At 42.8% G+C, this 24,266-nt stretch overlaps 1 protein-coding gene across 1 annotated transcript in view; it reads left to right on the forward strand.

Annotated features, from left to right (window-relative positions):
• The window catches only part of LOC310795688 (protein NLRC3-like), a gene marked incomplete at its 3' end in the record, with an annotated part of 260,674 nt that overhangs the window by 30,907 nt on the left and 205,501 nt on the right, over positions 1-24,266 (forward strand). The window contains exon 5 of the mRNA XM_083657757.1: positions 5,891-6,001. Within this exon, the coding sequence (XP_083513883.1) occupies positions 5,891-6,001 (111 nt within the window). The remainder of the gene's footprint in view (positions 1-5,890; positions 6,002-24,266) is intronic.

Here is a 24,266-nt window from a genome sequence, read left to right on the forward strand (position 1 = left end):
AAATAACTGCAGAGTAATCCAGTGCTGCGGCTCGGAGCTGGCTTTTAGCGGAGGAATACGGTGGTTGTACGGTTGGGAGAAAAAGCAGTGCCGAATGAAACTGCTGTTTTGCGGAAAAGTAAAGCGCTGAAAATTGTCAAAATAGAGCGTGCATGTACACGGATATCGATTTGTTTAGGTGGGCGTTGTTTTAGGTGGCTAAATTACAGTTATAGTTTTAGTTGTTGACCCCCAGTACTGAGAGAGAAAAGGCTGGTTTGGCTGCTGCTCTGGGTGCTGGATCTCGTTAGACACTGCGCCTCGCTTCCAGAGCACTGTACCGAATTACGTTAGTGTATCTGACTAGCTGATAGGACCCAACTTCAAACAAACCGAACTATCCCTTTAACTACAAGGCATTAGATTGAATATATGAGAACATTTATCTTCCAAAAGGAAATACATCATAATCAAAATGCCACAGGGACATTATCTAATGACCACAGAGGTGCACAAAACAGTTAATTTGGTCATTCTCCCTGGTATGATAACAGTTACGTTCCCCGGGCGTGCTGCTCAGAGCCTGGCTTCTGTCAGCTGAGGTGACTGGCTCGTCCGGGTTTTTCAGATCTCTAAAAATGAAAATCAAATTTTCTAAATAGCCGTTATTTTTGATAAACTGAGCACAATATGGTGATCTACAGTTTCCCCCCCTAAACTTATAAAAGGGCCATATTAACCCGGTAGAGCAGAACGGCTCTGCTGTAAAATCCTCTATACAGGCTGAGACCATGGCCCATTGAGTTATGAATGGTGAACAGACCATTTGACTGAATTAAGTAGGTGTACAATAGTATACAGCAGAAGAGGGAAGCGCATGGATCTGATGGCTCATCCGACTGGTGCTCATTAGTGGGGCAGGTAATAGTATTAGACAAACAGAATCCAGGAGGTCTTGCTTGATTTCAGTCCCCAGGTTTTGATACAGACTACCATGAAATAAAACTATCTCCGTCTCCAACTAAACTTTACTTGAACTTGACTTACTTTGCCTTGTGCTCGATGATTAATTAAATATATATTTTTACTTGAAGACGGAGTGCCTTAGTTTTATTCAATGGTAGTCTGCATCAAAACCTGGGGACTGACATCAAGCAAGACCTCCTGGATTCTGTTTGTCTAGTTAGTAGGGGTGTCAAAAATAATCTATTATAAGATGCATCGCGATGCGGACGTGCACGATTCTGCATCGATTCACAAATGTCAGAAATCGATTATTATTATACATTTTTTAATAATCGAATAAAATATAATGGAAGTACATGCATTTGTTTATTTTAATTATGGATCATAATACAATGCAATTCCAAATGCATTTTTATTTTAAAAGTAGCCACACAGTGAGAAAAAATAAATCATGTATTGGGGAAAAAAAGTGATGCATCGATTTAAGATGCATCAAGATGCATCGATAATCGTTTTATAATCAAATCGTAGCCCTCTGAATCGTAATCGAATCGTGAGGCCAGTGAAGATTCACAGCCCTACTAGTTAGGTGTACATTATCAGAAAATGATGGACACCATGCAGCCAATCAGAATCGAGTATTCATGGTATAATCGGGTATGCAATGATTGCACAATACAAGTACACTGGGCTACAATACATTTGACCAGACGTATTGACCATTAGTCGATTTGACCAAACTGTAAAATGAAATTTTATTTGTTTTCTGCTTCTGTAGCCTACCACTCTTGTTTGTTAATAGTGGTTCATTTGCATTTTACCTCAGACAAGACAAGATGGGACACTGCAAGTCTCAAATCCATCTATCTAGTGGTGAAAAGGTGAATTATGAATTATATTTTCTTCTAGAAAATCGAAGTGGATTTCAGACTTGATTGCAGTGTCATGTCTGAGATAAAATGCAAATTACAGTCATATTATCGAACAGCTTCATCTCCACTTTAAGTTGAGGTTATTTACAATTACGGTATGTAGGCAATGTTGAATTATATTCGTGAACAAATAGGTTTGATGTAACATCACATTAGAAGGGATGCAAACGAGTCACATTTAGGTGACAGTCAACTTTTTTTCATAGCAAAATAGGAGGATATCGGAGTGGTTTTATGACTGCCCTGATATCTGTCACCTTTTTTCACTATCCATGACTTTTCATCCCTGCATTAGCATTAGATTCACCTCATTTGGCTTCAAATGGCCAAACATTTTGCCGGTGCGCGTAAGCCCACGCCTTTTGGCCTGGCCTGTTTAATGCCGACCAATTACATATTCCTACTGCCCCTTAATGAAAACACTGGAATAAATATCAACTATAAAGGATAGACTACTACAGTAATAAATACATTGGAACATTGGCGTTTGTTTAGGAACAAATTAATTATTTTATAACAAAGTTTTTTTCTTCTCTCGATTACCAACGGTTTGGATGGAAGAAGACAAACAATGGCCGCATAAAAACAAATAAACAAAAAGACAATTACAATAGATAAATAAAACAATAGGAAAAAGTATATCTCGAGTAAAACAAGAGAGGCAGGCGACAAGCAGAAAACAAATCGACTAATGGTCAGTAAGTCTGGTCAAATAATTTCAAATGATAATCTAATTTGGATTGTAGCCCAGTAAGCCCACAGACAATTTGATTTGTTGATAATAGATGTTAATGTTGTAGGCTACATGTTTAGTTTATTATTGTTGCAATCATTACGGGAGATACTCCCTCTCAGTACTTCTGTTACACAGATTGTCCTGATCTGTTTTATATTTCTGTTTTATATGTATAGGCCTAAGATTTGCTTACCGTTTCTGATGTTCAGATAATAAAACTGGAACATGTTTATCACATTTTTCTCTTGTGTGATTACAGTTGGTTGAAGCGAGTGCACTGCAGCGCCATGGCCCAGGGCTCCAACTGGAATTCTGGTGATGGCCCTCTCAGGGTGGAAGGCAAGGGGTAGACCTTTGTTGGCACTTTTTTTACCTTTTTTGAAAATGATTTTTTTCTCTAAAATCCCATTGCCATTTTTTGTTGTTTAATTGTTATTGTATTTTTGCAATATCTGCACTTATGGCTGTTTTTACTCTAAGATTAAAGAGCATGGTGCAGGTTAGAGACCACTTTGCAATAATATGTGGGACTTTTAGGATTCTCTTTTGTTTTTTCCCCACACATAGTTGCATCTAGACTGTTTTTTATAAACCTGCAAATCGAGCAATAACACCTGTGACGTTTTTAATTAACAATAAACGTTCCCTCGGATCATTGCCTCCGTAGGCCGACCATCTGTCCGTCCATCTGCGACGATATACTTATCCACCTGAGACCATTCTGGAGCCGGGTTACATCAGCTGAGATGGTCAGTCGGCTGTGCGGTTCTCCAAAATTATATTTCCAAATAGGCGTTATTTTGAAAAACCGATTGCATATTAGGGGTCAACTAGTTATGTTTGACTACTGAAACTATTAAAAACTTCATAAAGTGCCATATCAACCATAGATAGAGCCAAAACTAAACAGAAAGTAAACAGTTGCCTTTGGGGGGGAAATGGTGCATTATAATGCCACCTTTTCCTCCAGATTTCTGAGCTAAGGGCATGTTTTTTTTTTGTTTTTTTTCATTTTTTTTCATTTCACTCCTACCTCCTAACTATAAATTATTATTTTTTGCCTGCACCATGCTCTTTAACATTACCGCTTGATCCTTGGGAAATGCCATTATTGTTTTGCCGGTGGACAGCTGGAAGTCCAGACTGAAACATGTAGCGAAACATAATGTGAGGTTTTTAGTTTTAAAATTGTTATTGTGTTGCATGTTCAAATTCTTTGTTTAATTGTTACTAAGCCTATTTCTGCAATATCTGCACTTACGGCTGTGTTTACTCTACTAACGTTAACATTCCCGCTCGATGCTTCGGGAGATGCCTATTGTTTTCCCTGATTGGCACCCGTTACATGCTGGAAGTCCAGACAAATGTCTAGCGAAAAAGTTTAGTTACGGGTAATTTTGTGTGTTGCATGTTCAAATTACTTTAATAAATAACTGTGTAATTAACAAGTTGCCTGTTTTCTGAAGTTACTAATAGGTAAATATGAAATCACAACAAGATTAAAATTTTACAGTAGAAGATTGAAATCACAGTGAATAAGAGTTATCAAATGTACAGCACTGTTTACTGCACTGTAATGCCATTTACAGTACCATTAAAAATCACAGTGCTTAACTGTTTAGTTTACATTAAAGAAACCAGCTCTGTAAACAAATGTACAGTAAAGAAATTGGCAATGTGAAAAGAAAAGCAGTAATAAAACCAATATTGTAAAAAGATTTTACAATGATAAAACACTACTGTAAACAAATGTACAGTAAATAAGTTGGCACTGTAAAAAGAAACACAGTAAAGAAACAAATATTGTAAATACATTTTACAGTAATAAAAACCTACTGTAAACAAATATATGGTAAATAAATTGGTACTGTAAAAAGAAACACAGTAAAGAAACCAGAATTGTAAATAGATTTTACAGTAATGAAACATTACTGTAAGCAAATGTACAGTAAAGAAATTAGCACTGTGAAAGGAAACGCAGTAAAGAAAATATATTGTAAACAGATTTTACAGTAATGAAACACTACTGTGAACAAATGTACAGTAGAAAAATTGGGACTGTGAACAGAAACACAGTATAATACTACTGTAAACAAATATACAGTAATAAAATAACACTGTGAAAGGAAACACAGTAAAGACAATGGTACTGTAAATACATTTTACAATAAAGAAATCACTACTGTGAATATGAGTACTGTAGTTGTACTGTGAATATAATTACAGTAAATTAATGGCTACTTGCTGCCAGTAAGTTACTGTAAATTTCACAGTAAATTTTTTACAGTGTAGTTGTTAAAAACCATGCCTCTTTTGCGGGCACGAGCTCATGTGCACGGGCATTTTCATGTGCACGCGCTCTCAACTTGATTAGAAAAACCTGGTTCCACTAAACCAGTGGCAAACGAGGTTCGTAGTACAAGTTAACTACAATCGAGCTGTTTAGACAAACCAGATCAAGGGACAGATCCTGGATCTTCTTATAGAACATTTGTAGTACAGGCCCCAGGAAAAGTTGCTCTTAGGGTAACAATCCAAAAAGTTTCTCTTTGGAGAAGATGTTTGAGTCTGTCCCGTCCTCTGATAGATTTGAGGATGACTTATATTGCCATGATTCTCGGTCAGTTACAATGTGTGTGTCCAGCAGGTTTGTAATGATTGGCCATAGGGTAGTTAGGATTAATAGAACGTATAGCATATTTATGTTCAGCAAATCTATCCTTGAATCGACGTTTGGTGCCTGCCGACCCGACGGCGGTCGACAGATACCACGCCACACCCCCCAGCCCCCCGCACCACACACACACACACACACACACACAGACACCCCCCCCCCCACCCGCCACACACAAACTCGGCATATCGCCACCTACTGGCAAACACAAAAAGTTGTTTATCTTGAGAACCGGTTGTCCGATCAACTTCAAAAAAAGTGGTTTACCTCATGGACCATTCATCCCATTGACTTCAAACTTGAGGAGTGTGCTTCTGGGAACCGCCCAGAACACACACAGACCTTACACACACAACACAACACAACACAACACAACACAACACAACACAACACAACACTAGGCTGGAGTCCCAGCAAACTATATTTATAATCTAGTAATGTAATAAATTGACTTTATTGTTAAAGTGCAGATTAGGATCAGAACAGAAGCAGCTGTTCTCCTTATGAAAAACTCCAGATGGACAGAAACAGTAACAGTGTGACAACACATTGTTGTCTGTCTTTACTAGAACTAATGATGATATCAACCATTTGTGTTTCCAGAGGTCAGTACCACAGGCAGAGAGCAGAGTCTCCAGCACCCAGCTGTAAGAGTGACTGGTCTAAAGGCAAACCTCCATGCTTCAGTAATGAACCTGGACCCCCAGACACAACGTAAGAGGACTGTAGCACTCAATAACATAATAATATCATGACAATGTAGTAAAATCTGCACTTAACTTGATCAAAAATGTAATAAACCAAGTAATGTAATAACTTCACCAATAATGTAGTAAAATGTCCTGGCTGATACTGTAATATTTTATTATCTCCGCCAGGAGATTCAATTCAAACTTTATTTCAGACCCAGGGGGATCCATAATATAATAAAAATAAAAACAATAAAAAAGGCAGTACAATAAATAGTAAGTGTTGATAACAGCACACAGGTTACCAAGATACTCAGGGTCTAGTATACAGACATTTTCGCCAGTGGTTCCACAGTCTGGAAAATAACTTGCCCGAGCTGCGTTCATGATTGGTCAGTACATCAATGATGTCATTTACAGATTCAGATGCCCTGCACATAAATCTATACATTAAATTTCTGAGAACGGCAGAGCAAGTCGGTACCCCGATACTGACAAACATAAGGCTTGCACTAGAGCTCCTCTGAGCTTTTAGTAGCAGCCTCATGCAGTCATTATAAGCCACAGTAAGTTTTCTCATGCTGTTTTGTCTATAACGACACCACAGGTGAGCCATATACAGGGGTGAGATCTTCACAGAGATAGAGCACATTGAGAACTTGCGACACAGTATATTTGCTTGGGCATACAGCTTCCGTCGCTGCCTTAGGATGTCCTTATCATCAGAGAGGTCGTCTGAGATAACATGGCCCAGATATGTAATCTCATCACACGTGCTGAGCAAAGTGCCAGACAGGTAGAAGTCAGGGAAAATTGCCCGCCTGTCTTCTCTACTTCTAAGGATCATGAGCTTGCTCTTTTTGGCGATATAAATAATATCTGAGACAGCCCCGTACTGTGTGCAAATTTTCAAGAGCTGTTGGAGACCAGCACTAGAAGGGCTAAAGACGACCAGGTCATCAGCATACATAAGATGATTAATAACCAAGTCACCCACCCTACAGCCCGTACCTGATGTATTTAACAGCAAAGACAAATCATTCATATATAAATTAAACAAAATTGGTGACAATATTCCCCCCTGGTGGACGGAATTGGACACATGAAAGGGAGCCGATGTCACACTCCCCCATTTTACTCTCATTGTCTGTCGGGCATACCAGTATACTAAAATGCGTACAAAAAAACTGGGAACCCCACTTTTAGACAATTTAGAAAACAATTTCTCATGATTAACACGATCGAAAGCTTTAGAAGCATCAATAAAACACATAAACATAGTAGAATTGTGCCTATTAAATTTATCTAAAATTTATTTGAGAGCAAAAATACATAGGTCAGTTCCAAGTTTTCGTTTGAAACCAAATTGATTGTCAGCAGACTGAATAAACCTCTCAAGTCTACACAGAATAAGTGACTCCATGACCTTGGACATGACACTTGCTATGCCTATTGGCCGATAATTGTCTGAGCTGTTCAGCTTCCCTACTTTGTCCTTAACCACATGCACCAGGACACCAGAGAGCATTGATTCTGGTAGCACCCCATGTACAAACAGCCCAGTGTAACACATGGCACAGGGCACAGTTTCCCACTTGCAAATTTTAAATGTTCTGCAGTAATACCATCAAGACCACAGGCCTTACCATCTTTAAGCTTCAGTATTAACTTGCGGATTTCGTCAGGGGTGACAACAACATCATCATTATAATCTACATTATCTACAATATACAGGTTGCTTTTTACACAGTTTAAAAGCTCATAATATTTCTTTTTCCACAGTTGTACAATTTCATCCGGGCCACTTACTGTATATATATTAGATGGAAAAGCTGGAAAAGCTGTTTTGGAATTACCAATGGTCTTTATCTCTTTCCAAAAATCATTGACATTATTGTTATGCAACTTCATAGCCAGAGAATCTTCCCTCATCATATTTCCATTTATTTTAATATAACGCAGAGCACTCTTAAATTTATTGTTAGTGCATTTCATATTTTCAAACATGGGTCCTTGTCTACATTTACCATACTCAACCCACATTTTAAAAGCGATTTGTGCCTCAGAATGGAGCTTATCTACATGGTTATTCCAACCAGGTTTACCATTACGCTTGCTACTCCTCTGTTTGTATAGAGACATGCTCGAGACACTAAGAGACTCCACTATAATATCATACAAAGAGCAGAGTTCTTTAAAGTGAAGTACATTCTTACAGTTCATGTCCCGACACAGATTATGAGATTGTCGCTCTCTGTGCATGCGTCTGTCTGTGCGTGTGTTCTGTGTGTTTGTGTGTTCTGTGTGTTCTCTGTCTGGCTGGCTTCGTTGGTCACGGTCAGAAAGAATACAACCGAAACTTCTCGTTACAAATTTCACAATTAAAGTATACCATTGCAACAGTCATCCGAAATACCCCAAATACAATAAAGAACACATTTGCATAAAAACCTGTTTTAAATTAACTTCAAAACTTTAAATTGGCTTCAAAATAGGGCTGTTCGATTTTGCCTAAAAATTTAATTGACGATTTTTCCTCTCAAAACTCGATTTTCGATTTCGATTTTTTTATACTAGTATACTTCTCTAGGGGGTACGGTGGCGCAGTCGGTAGCGCTGTCGCCTCACAGCTAGAAGGTCCTGAGCTCGATTCTCACCTGGGACGCTGTGGGCGCTGGGGTTGTGTTCCCCCCCATATATTCAGTGCCTACTGCCCAGGTGGGTTATCTTGGTGCACTGTGTAAATTTTTTTTTTTTTTTTTTTTTTTTTACACAGTGCACCTGAACGCAACATGCAAGATACCCGCTGAATAAGTGTCCAAATGTTCATGTCATTCTGGCCAATACTCCACTTCTGTTATAGCATTTCATTCTGGAAAATGAGTTATTCCTTTAAACGTGGCTACAAATGCACCAAATTGTTCACGCTGGCGCCGTTCGGCCCTCAGCAAAACTTGGTAGCAAAGACATGTTTTGTGGCCCTCTCTATCATCAAAGTTACCCATCCATGGGTTACGGCATGACAATATTTGTTCAACCCCCGCAACAATCTGGGTTTCTCATGTGGCCCCCCATGAAAAATAATTGCCAACCCCTGAGCTAGGCTGTTTGGTGCGGTGCCTTAATTGAATATTTTTGCACGCACTCAAAAATGTGCATATTGTGGTATGGCACGTTGTTGCAAAATTGGGCGGCATTATTTGTTCTCGCCTAGGGCGGCAGAAATGCACGCGCCGGCCCTGCCAAGTGACAGTAACAATCCAAAACGTTTCTCTTTGGAGAAGATGTTTGAGTCTGTCCCATCCTCTGATAGATTTGAGGATGACTTCTATTGCCATGATTCTGTCAGTTACAATGTGTGTGTCAAGCAGCTTTGTAATGATTGGCCATAGGGTAATTAGGATTGTTAGAACGTATAGCATATTTATGTTAGGATAGGATAGGATGGATAGGATAGACTTTTATTGTCCCGAAGGAAATTTGTCTTGGACATACACCTTATGGCTGCTGTTTGGCAGGCAACACGTACATACAGACAATACATACAGCACATACAACAGGACTATTGCAGTTAGCAAAATTGCACACTGCCCAAAAAGTACAATCCAATGCATAAAAGAGATTAAAAGATATATTTGCTAAAAACAGAATTGCACATTGCCCAGATTGCACAACACTATAGCCTTCTGTATTTAGTAAAATAGGTAAAAACGAATAGAATTTAAAATAACAGTAAAAACAGTACACAGGTTAAAAACGCCTTCAGCTACTGTTTAGGGCTTTGATGGACAGGGGGACAAAAGAGTTCTTAAAACGATTCAACCTGCATTTGGGGACCCTGTAGCGCCTGCCAGAGGGGAGGAGCTGGTACTCGTGGTGGAGCACATGGGTAGGATCAGAGCAGATTTTTTGAGCCTGTTGGATGATTGTTTTTTCAAAGACAGCCTGGAGTGAGGGGTGCTGTCTGACACCCATGATTTTCATAGCCCTCTGTGTCAGCTGAGTGATTTGGGCTTTCAGCTGCACACTGAGGTTGCCGAACCAGGCTGAAATGCCGTACCGCAGGATGCTCTCTATTATAGCATGGTAGAAGAGCAGCAGCACCTTCTGGCTCACGCCAAACACCCTCAGCCTGCGAAGGAAGTGCAGCAGCTGTTGGACCCTGCTGCATACACTCTCCACCTGGACGCTCCAAGTCAATTTATTGTCAATGTGTATGCCCAGGTATCTGTAGGAGTCAACCTGGGCTATGTTCTGGCCATGAATGACCACTGCTGAGTGGTCTCCAATGGATTTGGGGTCAAATACCATCTCCTCAGTTTTCTTGGTGTTCAGAATGAGGAAGTGTCTGCCACACCACTGGACAAAGTTCTGGATCTCCTGTTGGTAGTCCAGTGCGTCTGATGTGTCAGACATGAGGCCCAGGATGGCGGTGTCGTCCGAGAACTTAATCATGTGGTTGTTGGCAGTGCTGCATTTGCATTCATTGGTGTACAGGGTGAACAGGACTGAGGAGCTAACGCTCCCCTGGGGGGCGCCAGTGTTGATGGTGACAAGCTCAGACAGGGTCCTGTTCACTTTGACCTGCTGGGTGCGGTTCGTCAGGAATGAATAGTACCACTTTATGATGGACGGGTGTACATTCATCTGCTGTAGTTTTTTCAGGAGAACATGGGGCTGCAAGGTGTTGAAGGCTGCACTAAAATCAACAAACAGCAGTCTGGCATAGGCTCTAGGGTCCTTATGTTCAGCAAATCTATCCTTGAATCGACGTTTGGTGCCTGCCGACCCGACGGCGGTCGACAGATACCACGCCACACCCCCCAGCCCCCCACCCCACACACACACACACACACACACACACACACACACACACACACACAGACACACACCCCCCCCACCCGCCACACACAAACTCGGCATAGCGCCACCTACTGGCAAACACAAAAAGTTGTTTATCTTGAGAACCGGTTGTCCGATCAACTTCAATCTTGGGGAGTGCGCATAGGGGGACCTGGCGGAGTTCAGTCCCGGATTTTGTGCAATTCGGCATAGTGCCACCTACTGGCAACACAAAAAGTGGTTTACCTGATGGACCATTCATCTCATTGACTTCAAACTTGAGGAGTGTGCTTCTGGGAACCGCCCAGAACACACACAGGCCTTACACACACAACACAACACACAACACAACACAACACAACACAACACAACACAACACAACACAACACAACACCAGGCTGGAGTCCCAGCAAACTGACTTTATAATCTAGTAATGTAATAGTCCGGGAGCCATGGGGTTGAACCTCGCTTCGTCGGATAAAGTTTTTTTCTCTGCTGATTCTTGTAGTTTGGGGGTACCTATTCAAAATACAGGAGGGTGCCCGGTGAGTACCCTTGAGCATTTTCAGATATTAACCCCTTAAGTGCCATCGCAAATCGCAGAAGAATAAGGATTTATGAGATTTCACGCAAAATACTCAAATCAAATGCATCACATTTGTTTTCTCCAATGTCTATTCCTAAAGGAGGTCATGTACAATGCATTTCATTCCAAATTACATAATATTAACCCTTTTAGGCCGTGCCAGCAAAACAAACTTTTTATGACAATATGGGTCGTGCTGGATGAGAACATCCATTGAGCCTTTGCTCATCTCAAGTAGAGATTCAGAGTAGATTATACACATTGGGAGGTGTGAAGTGAAGGGCACATTTTGCTGATGGTCTTCACGGTAGTTAAAGAGCATGGAGCAGGGTAATTCCTTTGCTAAATGTATACTTAACCTTGTCCCTATGTCCATTTGAAAAGTTAATGCAGGCAAAACAAAAATTAAAAATTGAAAAAAAAAATGAGAAAAACACCTTCCTTTTTGAGAAGAAAATAACAGGCTTTTATTCTGTTAAGGCAAAGCCTGCTACGTCACAGTGGGGAGTGGCTCCCGCGTGCGTGTCTCCCTCTCCCCTCCCACTGTCATCAATTCCATGGTCAAATCAGTCGCATTTCACGACAGCTAGTCAGGTCAGGTACGTACGCTAGTCAAAGTCAATCAGTCAGCCAGTTAGTTGGTCGGTCAGTTGGTAGGTTAATCACTAGTTAGTTTTTAGTATATAGTCAGTCAGTCATTTAGTCAGTAGCTGCCTGTAGTAAGTTGTTGTCAGTGAGTTTTGGGTCGGGTGTCGCCAGGTTACTGCAGGCAGATAACAAGCTCAGTCAGCTCCACTCAGCTGCTGCTGCCTGTCTGCGTGACACACTCTTTCTATCTCTCTCTCTCTCTCTCTCTCTCTCTCTCTCTCTCACTCGGTGTCTGTGTGTGTGTGTGTGTGTGTGCCTGTCTGCACGGTGACACGCTCTCTATCTCTCTCTTTCTCGTCTCTCTCACTCGCTCCGGGAGGGAGGGAGGGGAAAGAGCGAGTGGAGGGGCCCTCCGTCAGTCCCCCTCTCTCTCACTCGGTGTGTGTGTGTGTGTGTGTGTGTGTGTACAGTCCGCACCTCGGCCCGCCTCCGCTCGCTTGTGTGTGTGTGTGTGTGTCGAATTAAGGTGCTCTTATACTCGAGCAAAGCTCCATGGGGGTGTGGCCCCGCGAGTCTCCGTGAGTCACCGTGCAGACCTCGCGCTGGGGGTGATGCCATTATACTCAGAAAGTGATCAGCATGTATTGTATGGTGAGAACAGCCCGTGAAAAGTCGCAATGAAACGCTATTTTTATGTGCAGTACTGAGTGCGCTTTCACTCTCAAACGACCCCACATCAGCACATAAAGGAATCACCAAACTTGTTTTTACTGAAAGCCGTTTTTACTTCTCAGCCCTGATAGCCTACTACTCTGTGCTGCTTTTAATCTCTCTCAATAATGCTCTCAACACAACACATTTACTTGGTGAAATGACTAAAAACGAACAGTTGCAAATCAAAGTTTATAGCCTACCACATGGGTCAAGAAATGTGGAGAAAACACAGCTCAGTGTTCAGGGCTCAGTGGCTTGAAAGCGGACATGTGTGGAGAGAAGCGGTGTGCTGCTCGCGCTGTGAGAAAAAAAATCAGGCACAACGCGAGCGCCAGACGGAGCTAGCAAATAACCACGCCGAACAAATTTACGTAATTTGATGCGCCCGGCCCTCGCTCCACCCCCACGCCCTTCATGGCAGGGTGAGCATAATTCAGCCTTTACAGTCCGCACCTCGGCCTGCCTCCGCTCGCTTGCTTTCAGGCTCCTCCACAACTCTCTCTCCACTCTCTCTAGCTGGGCTGTTCCTGCTCTCTTTCACTGTCAAAATTAGGCTGAGGCCCATCATATGCATGTGCATAAACATTTGCTACCTCCTCTTCCTCCAGAAAACCGGCGTTAGCATCCATAGTGTGTGACTGACAGCCCTGACCTAAGTGACGACAGACAGAGGGACAGATGGGCATGCCTGGCGACTCCCCTTTCTGACGTCAGAGTTTTGGGGTCCAAGATTTCAAAATAAAAGCACAAAAATGAAAACGACCCCATAAGTCACTGTAGTGTATATGTAAGTGTCTTAATGTCAAAATCCAGTTCTCCATAATTCACACATTGACTGATTGGGGTCTCTAACCTGCACCATGCTCTTTAAGCCTATTTGGATGTTGAGCATCCTATTCTGAAACATGCACAGAACATTGTGCAAACCATGGACTTCACACAGTTGCACTTATTGGAGTTAGAAGGGTTTTCATCTCCAAAATGTATCTGGGACAAGTTTGCAATCTTCCGGTAGTGGTTGGGCTCAGTGACCTATTGCATGTGTCTTTTTTTGCATCCAAATTCCTCAGTATTCAATGCTAGTGGCAGATTTACATTGAGATTTCACCACAAGATTGCATGAAAGTGGGCCCTTCTTAACATTCTCAATGAATGCTTCATTCGATGGCGGTAGAGCAGCTAAGTTTGGAACAGGCTGAGATGAAGGCAGTGACTTGGTCGAGGACCTACTGGAACAGTGCAACCACATTGTCAATGGCCGATAGTTTGTACAGTTTTGAGGACTTTGATGACAGAGCCTTTTCCATAGTAAGACGCTACAGTGTCGCATCCCAATATGGCATGGGCTGGTAAAAGGTTCTTCACAGCTTGTGAATGCTTGGCCAGTGTTGACTTGATGTCCACTATTGCCCTTTCCTTGTGGGGCGATTCCCCATGATGTGTGGGACATCCAGTCCTTCCTGATGGTAATGGTGAAGGAGTAGGATGAACACATCTGTGTCATCAGAAACCAATGAGATTTGATGTGCTTCTCCAGCACACCAGACTTTTTGGACAATGATGGTGTCAGCTTATTCCTGTTGATTTTGTAGATCATATCGGCTCCTTCTTTCTTCCAACCTGATCTCAATGGGGCATGGCTCCTCCCCTGTCACATGGCTCCTGCCCTGTCACCACCAACTTGTAGATGGAAAAGCCGATCTTGGGTCAGTTCCTCACATAAGAGCTAAGAGATGGTGTTTCTAGCTGAGCCCTGTCTCTGTGACATCTCAGGTGATGGACTTGATACTGTAATCATAGCACCTGTCTAAGATGAGGTAGACGTCACTGTCTGATAGATATAAAGTCAGCCGTGTCATAACATTTTTGATGAAATCAGCTATGGTGCCATCAGCTGGCCAGTGGATGGTCCAAAGAAGGGCTGATCCATCAATGACAGTGACATCTGCAACACTGGCATTCCTCCTGGAGATTTTGACTTCTGTGTAGACTTGGATTTACAAATTCACATTCCGTCCTCAGTAAACATGGCAGTTGGGACTGGTGCCAGCTCATAGGCGAGGACATCCTTCATGTCAACTTCATGGTCACTAGACAACAGTGTGATTACCCTTGAATCGATGGCATTTAGGACATAAATTGTGGAGATGCCAACTTGGATTGATTTGGTTGTTGTGAGACTTTGTTTGAGATGGTGTTGTAAGATCCCTCTGGCCAGGTCTTCTCAACATCTTCTAACATTGCCTCCTCAATCTTTATGGCACTGTCTACAATAGGTAGGGTGATCTTGATGTTCATGATGCTTTCCCCTGGATGTTCATTGGGATCCAATGGATGGAGACAGGTTTCCAGTTTCTGACAAAGTCCTTGACTTTGGCATGTGCTTAACCCATGGCTTTAGCCTCCACCTTGTGATAGAGATTAACCTATCTGTCTTATCCTCTTCTATCTCCTTCATGTCTGACACAATCTTGCAGCATATGTGGTGGCTCAGGGCCCAGACCTTCAGTGCCTATGGCTTCACGGTAATCCAATGATCCCTCCATCACTGTGGCCGTACCTCATGAAAGTGGACTCTATGAACTGGTTGCTCCACAGGCCATTCCATATTCCACTAATGTGTCGCATCACATGCTGCTCCTGGAGAAAATTGCTTTGTGGAGGAAGCTTCTCCATGGAATGAAGATAGTATGGCCATACCTGACATGGTTGACATGGCCAGCTGCAAAGTAGTAGGTAAGCATCTTCTGGAATGTGGTCAGATGGAGAAGCCAGTCACCCTCACGTTCAGCCCAGATGTATGACATCATCAGCATCATTGGTTTCACCAAGACCTAAACCCAAAGTCTGGCTGTTCTGGTCTGACTCGTAATCTGATCCAAGGCTCTCATCAGGTCATCTGCCTTCTGGAAATGTCTTACTGGAACTCCAGAGAGCCCACTATCAGCTATCAGTGAACATATAGCCCCAACAAAACTCATCAATGTATGCATACCCCCAAGTAGGGATGTAACGATAACCGGTTTAATGATAACCGTGATAGAATTCCTTACAATAACCGTACCGTTTAAAAAAAATTATCATTAAAACCGTGGTTCCGTGATTACCGTGGTGCCGTAATTACAGTGCTTTGAAAAACATGGTAAATACTGTCCATCATCAACCAAAGTTGGCAACAGTCTCCCAGATGCAAACGTGCAGCCTTTGAGAAATGATTTCAGTCAGTGTATCAATCCTTTTTGGATCTGAGTTTTCAATATAAAATGTTGTAAAATTATTTCAGTGAGTCTCTCAGTACTTTTTGAACATTTTCAGCATTTTCTTTATGAATACAGTGATAATACAATAATAAGTGATCATTTTAGTCATGATAATCATGATGTGAAATTTTCATACCGTTACATCTCTACCCCCAAAATGTTTAAGCGGCACAGCCGCATCTATAAGTGACGTGTGTCTGTTTGAGGCGAGATGTGTGTGAGGCGAGATGCAGTGTCCCAGCCATCTTGACTGGGGTGGCCCAAGTGGGGCACAGACTCAAGCAAGGGTAGCACTAATTGTGGCATTTAGGAAGGAAGTAGAAAGTTTTCCCTCACCAAAATTTTGCCTAACCTCACTGTAGCTTAAAAATAAGCCTGCTACAGCCTCTGAAAGACAGTATTGTTGGCCACAGATGCCAGCATCCTCAGGATTTTGGGGTGGCAAATTGGATTTCAGGGGTGGCCAGTGCCACCCCTGGCCACTCCCTAGAAACTCCCCTGCCGAGATGTGCACACAGGATTTGAGCAGTGCACCTACAGATGCAGCCATTCCCGTCGTGACAGCTTTTTTTCATTACTTTGTGCTTGACAATGCGGTGACGTTTTTGAGATGGTTTGATATGTGAATAATGGCATTCAACCACTAGGGGCCCACATAGTCCATAATGTGTCTCTCATTGTTGCAGCAGCTTCCAGCTGCGGGGTCACAGTCCACGCAAACGTATTTGTTCTTCCGGTTCAGCGCTAGTTGCGTGATGTGGCTTATTAATATAGTCGCTAGTTAGTTATGTTATATGGCAGGAAAATGCCACTGAATGACCAAATTGATATAACTTTTAACCATTTCGAGTAACGATGTTTCCATACGGATCACCAGCGTTAGTTTGTTGTTTATAACGTGGCTATATTAATAATGTTTATATCTCGGATGCGTTATTATATTTACTGTCTATCGTTATTTCGAACCCCACATAGGTTAACGCCAACCTATGTGCCCTATCAGAGTTCGTTACGTTGCACTAGTCTTCCTCCCCGTGACAATAAACAAAACAACCTGATAGCAGCAGCTACATCACTATATGTGTGAGCGTAAGTATTAATGGTTTGCAACTTGTTTGTGTTGTACAGCATTTGGTTCAAACATACTGTATGGTGACATTGAATCAGTGTTAGCTTAGCGATAGCTAGCTAGCAAACACTACAATCTGTGAATAGAATTGGCCTGCAGCCATTTCTAACTACTGTAGCTAGTTTTCCTCGAATTGATATAACGTTACAGTAGCATGGACCCATCTCGTTATGACAGTGGGGAGATGTTAGCTTTTAGGTTGATACTAAACCTTCAGATCTTTACTACCTAACATCCGAAAAGCTAGTCACAATACTGTATTAATACCGACTAGTCACCTTTAGCTGACAGCCAAACTTTTCACCCTAAAATAGAAGGATTTACTGTATGAGTAGTTTGATTTCTCCCCTAGTATCTCGTATCTATGCATTGTCACTAGCCTATGCATACATGAACCACTCTCATTCAGTCAGTCAATCAATTGATCAACAACTTTATTAATCCAACTCAGGGAAATTCGTTTTGAATAGTTTGTTGATGTAACAAATAGTAACATACAGTACAAGCAGATAGGCCTACACCAAATAGGTCAAATGTGAAAGAGAATCTATACTGTAAATGTTGGTCTGTTGATAAATGAAGATGGCTGTGATCTCTGATCCCAAAATAATTACATTCCTACAATAGTTAAAATAATTATAATATTGTGACCCAGAGTTTAACTAAACTTCTGTGGGCACTGGGCAGGGCTCTGCTAAACACTGCAGTGTATGAGATTAAAAAGTGACTTCTTCTGTTCTACAGTATAGGCTTTCTCATTATGTATTTTAACGTTATTTCGTTTCATTCATCAACAGCGTTGGTGGGCATCGGCGAAGGACGATTGGGTTCAGCAGTTGACCGACTGTGAGGCCCGAATTAGGAGAGAGGCGCTTGCCGACGAAGAGCGTTCCCAGGCTGCGGACGCCGCCGTTCTCCAGGGACTGCTCCGGGAGTTCATGCCCCAGCTCCAGCAGACGCCGGCAGGAGCATGGCAGAGTTGGCAGACCCACCGTCCAAGTTCCTGGGACCAGGAATGCCAACCACGCCACACAAGGGATCGCCACACAGGAGCAGGCGACCACAGGGATGAAGAATCCCCGAGCTACTACCAGTTGGATCAGGAGTCACGACTCATTGGTGGCGGACTGGGGAGGTGGGTGGGGCAAAACAACGCTTCGGAGGACGGCTTCAGGGGAGATGGACTGCCGTGAAGCTAGCTGCTGCTATGATCGGCCAGAGAGAGAGAGGTGACGTAGAACCCTTGCTATATATATGAGAATGAACTGACGTCATATCTGACGTCATTGCAGACGTCATACTTGGACTTTGACTGGCCACGTCATACTAGAACTTGACTGACGTCAGGGGGTGATCGGGTTATGTACGAGTGGCCTTCTGCCTGAAATTTGGTCGGGAGACCTCACTTCAATCATGAGAGTCCGGTCGGTAGGATTTAACAAACTTTATTTAGCAATCGGCATGCATGGCAAATACTTTGGCGCATGACTCCATTGGCCAGTGGCGCTGCTCTTGAGGCAAGAGGAGGGCATCTGCATAGGCTAGGAGATCCCCCAAAAGGAAGATCCGATTACCGGAGGTTAATTGAGATCTGCAGGCACCAGTAGTTTGACTGTACTTTTCTGGCCTTCAGCGACCTGACCTTTAGCGACTTACAGCTATTTACGGCTTCCCAACTCGGTCGGGCCTACGATCTTGGTGCATTAACGTTTAACTTGGCGCTTCCCGGCTTGGCCTACTCGGCCGCCTTGGCACCTCGCACTTTGACTTGGTGCTTCCCAGCTTGGCCTACTCGGCCGCCTTGGCACCTCACGCTTTAACTTGGCGCTTCCCGGCTTGGCCTACTCGGCCGCCATGGCACCTCGCCTAACTTGGCGCTTCCCGGCTTGGCCTACTTGGCCGCCTTGGCACCTCACCTAGCTTGGCGCTTCCCGGCTTGGCCTACTTGGCCACCTTGGCACCTCACACTTTAACTTGGCGCTTCCCAGCTTGGCCTACTTGGCCGCCTTGGCACCTCACCTTTACCTAACTTGCCGCTTCCCGGCTTGGCCTACTTGGCCGCCTTGGCACCTCCCCTTGACCTAACTTGGCGCTTCCCAGCTTGGCCTACTTGGCAGCCTTGGCACCTCACCATTTAGCTTTGTCCTTCTTAGCCCCCGACTAGGCGCGCCGCTCAACTTGGCCTTCTGACTGACCCTGGCTCTCTCGCTTGGCTCTCTCTCTTTCCTCATAACTTTTTTAACCCTTTTTTTAAACAGACATTTTGTACTTTTTTTTCTTTTTTTTTTTAAATCTAGATGTGCTGTGATTTTATCCACAAGTAGATGGGTCTTGCCCCACCGCCAAGTGAACGCTCCTGGCGATGGTTTTGCACTGTTGTATATTTGCACCTGTACTTTATTTTTCATTATTTTTATATTTAGACGTGCTGTGATCGTGTGACGTGTGACTGCTCTTTTATTAAAAACCAAACCAAACATGTCACTGTATCTCCATTATTGTATTCCCTTTAGGGTTAGAGGTGCCCAAATTATTTTCAGATGAAGGGCCAAAAGTAAGATGGATGGCAGCGGGCCAAAACTAAATGTTATGTGGAATAACATATTATTGTATAGACCAGTGGTTCCCAACCTTTTTACACCAAGTACCACCTGAGAAAGTAGTTGGCTCTCCAAGTACCACCATATGACCGTCGTTAAAATACAGTCTATTCAGCTATGCACAGTTCACGCAGGAGGCAAATTTATTCCAACCTGCAGCCTATGTGCAACCTGCAGCAGCTGCACTTGTGCTGGGTTGACTGCTGTCTTCACCTCCTTGTGCTTCATCGTTGCTGCTCTCCTCTACTACAGCTCTTTTACGATTCCCTCCCGTTTTGATCCACTTTAGCATCCCACCTCGTCTTTGTTCGCCACTTGTGTAACCATGCGGGGCGGGCAGGTAATTGTGCATGCGCAACAGGTATAGTGTCCGTCAGAAACAAATATTTTTTTCTAAATCTCAAGACAACAAAATAAACCTCAATCTCAATGATCACAAGTTTATTTTCATTCATAGTATTATCTTGATAGATAAACATGTTTTACAATTGATTTTAAAGTTGGGTTTATTTCATAATTTAAACATTGGGATTCCAGGGATCAAGTACCACCAGCAGGGGGGGGCGCAAGTACCACCTACCTTGAGAAACACTGCCAATAATATTAATAATTATTATTATTATTTCACTTTCACATGTTTGAAAACTACTACTAATGACCACCATGGATTTTGCACAAAAACTGTTTTTTTTTTTTTTTTTTTAATTCTCACAGAGCCTTCCAAGTACCACCAGCAATGGGCGCAAGTACCACCTACCACTGATATATACTATAACAGCACAGGCAAGGCTGGTTTTGAACCCTCAATCTCTCTCACTAGTTACAAGCCCAGCAACGTTAACCATCAGAACAAAGTGACAATCCTGTTGGCCAAGGACCAATGTGCTTGCTTTATACCTCCAGACGAGGATCTCTACAATGCTGTATATGCCAAGCTGAAGCACAGGCAAGCACCAGGCCCCTGCTGTTTTCCTTAAACAATGTTTTTATCCTAAAAATATATATATATGAAAAGCAAGGATAATTATCAATTAGAATAAAATAAAGTTATCCTGGTCATACCTGGCACCATTTCTGCCATTGCGGACGTGAAGTCTCAGATGGAGTTGATGTGTCGAGCACTAGTTTTTCCGAGGAGATAATGTGGGGGTAGCACGCTGCAGCCCACACAGAGCAGCCTCTGGACACACTGCCTTAAGCTGGACAACCAAGTCAGATGAGATTGCAGTCAGAAAACTTCATTTTCTATCTGTAGTACTCATGAGTGTACTTTTTTTTGTCAGCATCTTCTGGAGAATCTCTTTTTCTGGATTTTTCTCACATTTTCTCCCCAAATGTACCTGGCCAATTCCCTGTTATAACGGTCATTGCGCCAGCCAGTGGGGTTTCACCAGCAGGACGTAGCGCATGGGAGGATCATGCCATTCCCCCCAGTGCCCATTCCCCGAAACAGGTGGCCCGGCCAACCAGATGAGGCGCTAGTGCAGCGACCAGGACTCATACCCTACCAGCTTCCCACCCGCAGACACGGGCAATCTTTAGGAATGTCTGACCAAGCCAGAGGTACCTCTGGCAGGAGTTGAACCTGGAACTCCGCGGTGGTAGGCAAGTGCTTTTACCTCTACACCAGTGGTTCCCACCCACCGGATCCCGGTCCATAAAGCATTTGCTGCCAGGCCACGGGGAAGCTAATATGATTCTGCAGGGAGAAAGAGTGTGAGATAGCTCTCTCTACACACACACTTGCATTAAGAGAGGGTCCATGAAATTGAGAGTTTACAGTCTATTATTTCACTTGTAATTCACTATATCACTATTCCAGAATTTCCAGTGTGTCAGAATTTTACATACACTAAGAAGCTGACTGTCCCCTAGCCCCATAACGTGACGCTGCTACTGTACTCCGATAATATTCTCGTACAGCGGTCATCGTCACACAGCGTTCAAATTCTCAATAGGTGGAAAACGCTGTTAAAAAAGCTCTCCTACTCGTATCCGACCTCCGATTGCAGATCCGAAGATATGATAGTCCGCCTAGTGAAGCCAGTAATTTAGCCGGCACTGTTAAAATGATACTGCTTGCGTGAAACAACCGTTTATAAGCAGTCTTTGTACTGTCCCCATGTCCTCACTGCCTACTGCGCAGGTGGGTTAATCAAAAAGGAGTTTCTGTGTGGAGATTGCAGTTATCACTCTGCTCCCCTGGGGATGAATCCTCTGCAATATATATATATATATATATAGAGAGAGAGAGAGAGAGAGAGAGAGAGAGAGAGAGAGAGAGAGAGAGAGAGAAAATAATCTCTGTTCTGTGATAAACCATGACAAAATAGACAGGTTAACATGCCATTTACTATTTTAGGGTGTGTGAGAAAGAACCCAGTGACAACAGTAACCTTATTTCTCTTACCTTCTGTCGTAGCCTTTCATGATCACCCCTTCAAGACAGACAAAATCCTCCTGACATTACTGCCTAAATTGTGAACAGGAGAGAGTTGTACAGTTACGTTATACAGTAGTTGCAACCCATTGGTAGTTGATTGTCTCTGGCTGCTAGCTAGCTAAGCAGACTGACTCCCGCACTAACGTCAGCTAGCATTGTTTGTATACTGTTCACCCTTTGAGTAAATACAATTCACAAATAAGTCTAAAACGATTTAACTTACCGTAACATTAACGTTACATCAGTCTCACGGACTAACCTAGCGTTAAATAACGCTGGTAACGTTGTGTAAAGCAGTCTCTAGAGAATAAGCGCTAATGCAAGCTAATCTGCTTTAGCGTTAGCTAACGTATGCTAGCTAATAGAAAAACACACATAATGTTGCGTTTCGGGGTACACCAAAATACTTCGGTACCGTCTGCTTATACAAGACATACAGTTTCAAATACATTATAAGCAACTAGTTTTGTCAATATTACCGTATCCCGGGCGGTAGGCTACCCTCCGGTGAAAAGCCCGCTCGAATTTCAAACGAAACATGTTGTGCTGTGCTGGCCTGGTCACTTCCGTGTAGTACCTTCTTCTTCTTCTTCTTCTTTAGTGTTTTATGGTGGTTGGCAACCAACTTAAAGGTGCATTACCGCCACCAACTGGACTGGATTGTGGAACAGGGGATTCAAAACTAAACAAAACAAACAAAACCAAAAACAACTACTCTTAAATTCTTGTGTCTACCCCAATTTCTTTAAGAAACTTAATAACATGCATATAAATGCTACCTGCTGTTTTCCCTAATAAACCTGGCAACGAAAAATCTTGATGTTTTGCCATTCTCAATGCCTGAAACATAGTATTCCTTTCTGTATCGTATTTCCTACAGTGTAAAAGGATATGTTCAACAGTTTCTGGTTCGCTACAGTGTATACATTTCCCATCAGGGTGCTTGCCTATTTTATGTAATGTATGATTGAGAGCTTTGTGACCTATTCTTAAACGGGTGATAATACTTTCTTCCCTTTGTTTCCAACCCACCCTCCTTCCAGCCCCAACCTGCCTTTGTATGTTATACAGATGTCTACCAGTGTCTTGACCATCCCAGTACTCCTGCCATACTGACTGCACGTATGATTGAATGAATGTCTTGACTTCAGCTTTACTTAATGGAATGTTTATATCTACCTGTTTGATTCTTAGTGCTTGTTTGGCTAAGATATCCACCTGCTCATTCCCCTCCACACCAACATGAGCAGGGACCCAAAGGTAGCGTGTAGCTATGCCCTTCACCTCCAACCTGTACATTATATTGAATATTTCATTGATGATATCTGTTCTGAATGCTGATCTACCAGATTGTATGCTTTGTAGTGATGAAAACCTATCAGATGCAATAACTGTGTTGTTTCTTTCTCTCTGCTCCACCCACCTTAATGCTAATATAATTGCCAATAGCTCCGTTGTGTATACTGAAAGATGGTCCGACACCCTTTTCTTAATACAGATCTCACCCTCTGGAATATATACTGCTGCCCCTGCACACCCGGTTTCTAGATCTTTGGAGCCGTCTGTAAATACAAACACTGAATCTGAATAATGCTTTTCAAAATACCTCTGGACTACATACCACTTTGGAATTTTCTTTGCCTTGTCCTTTAATACCTGCTGAATGTTGAGGTCTACCATCGACAAGGGGAATAACCAGGGAGGAATCGAAGATATTGCAACTGTGGGGCTATATTGTAACTTACCCAATCCTATATGTTCTGCCTCTCCATTACCAACCCATCCAAAACTTGTGATATTTGACTCATTGTGTTCCCAACAGTCCTTCAAAATGCTCTTGGCAGGATGTGTGTCACTATGACCCTGGAGATTAACCTAGTATGCTAGCATTAACTTTGCCCTCCTAATCCTCAGAGGCATGTCTCCCATCTCCACCTGCATTGCTGCCACTGGAGATGTTTTGAAAGATCCACTGCAGATCACTGCCTGAGCTTGTAACGACTCTAATTTCTTGAGGTTTGACTCTGCTGCTGACATGTAAGCTACACACCCATAATCAAAGACAGATCTCATGAGTGCCCAGTATATATTTTGTAGTGATGTTCTACTGTCCAGACAAACATCAGAG

This window comes from Poromitra crassiceps (genome assembly GCF_964638095.1).
Source record: "Poromitra crassiceps genome assembly, chromosome: 21".
NCBI lineage: Eukaryota > Metazoa > Chordata > Actinopteri > Beryciformes > Melamphaidae > Poromitra > Poromitra crassiceps.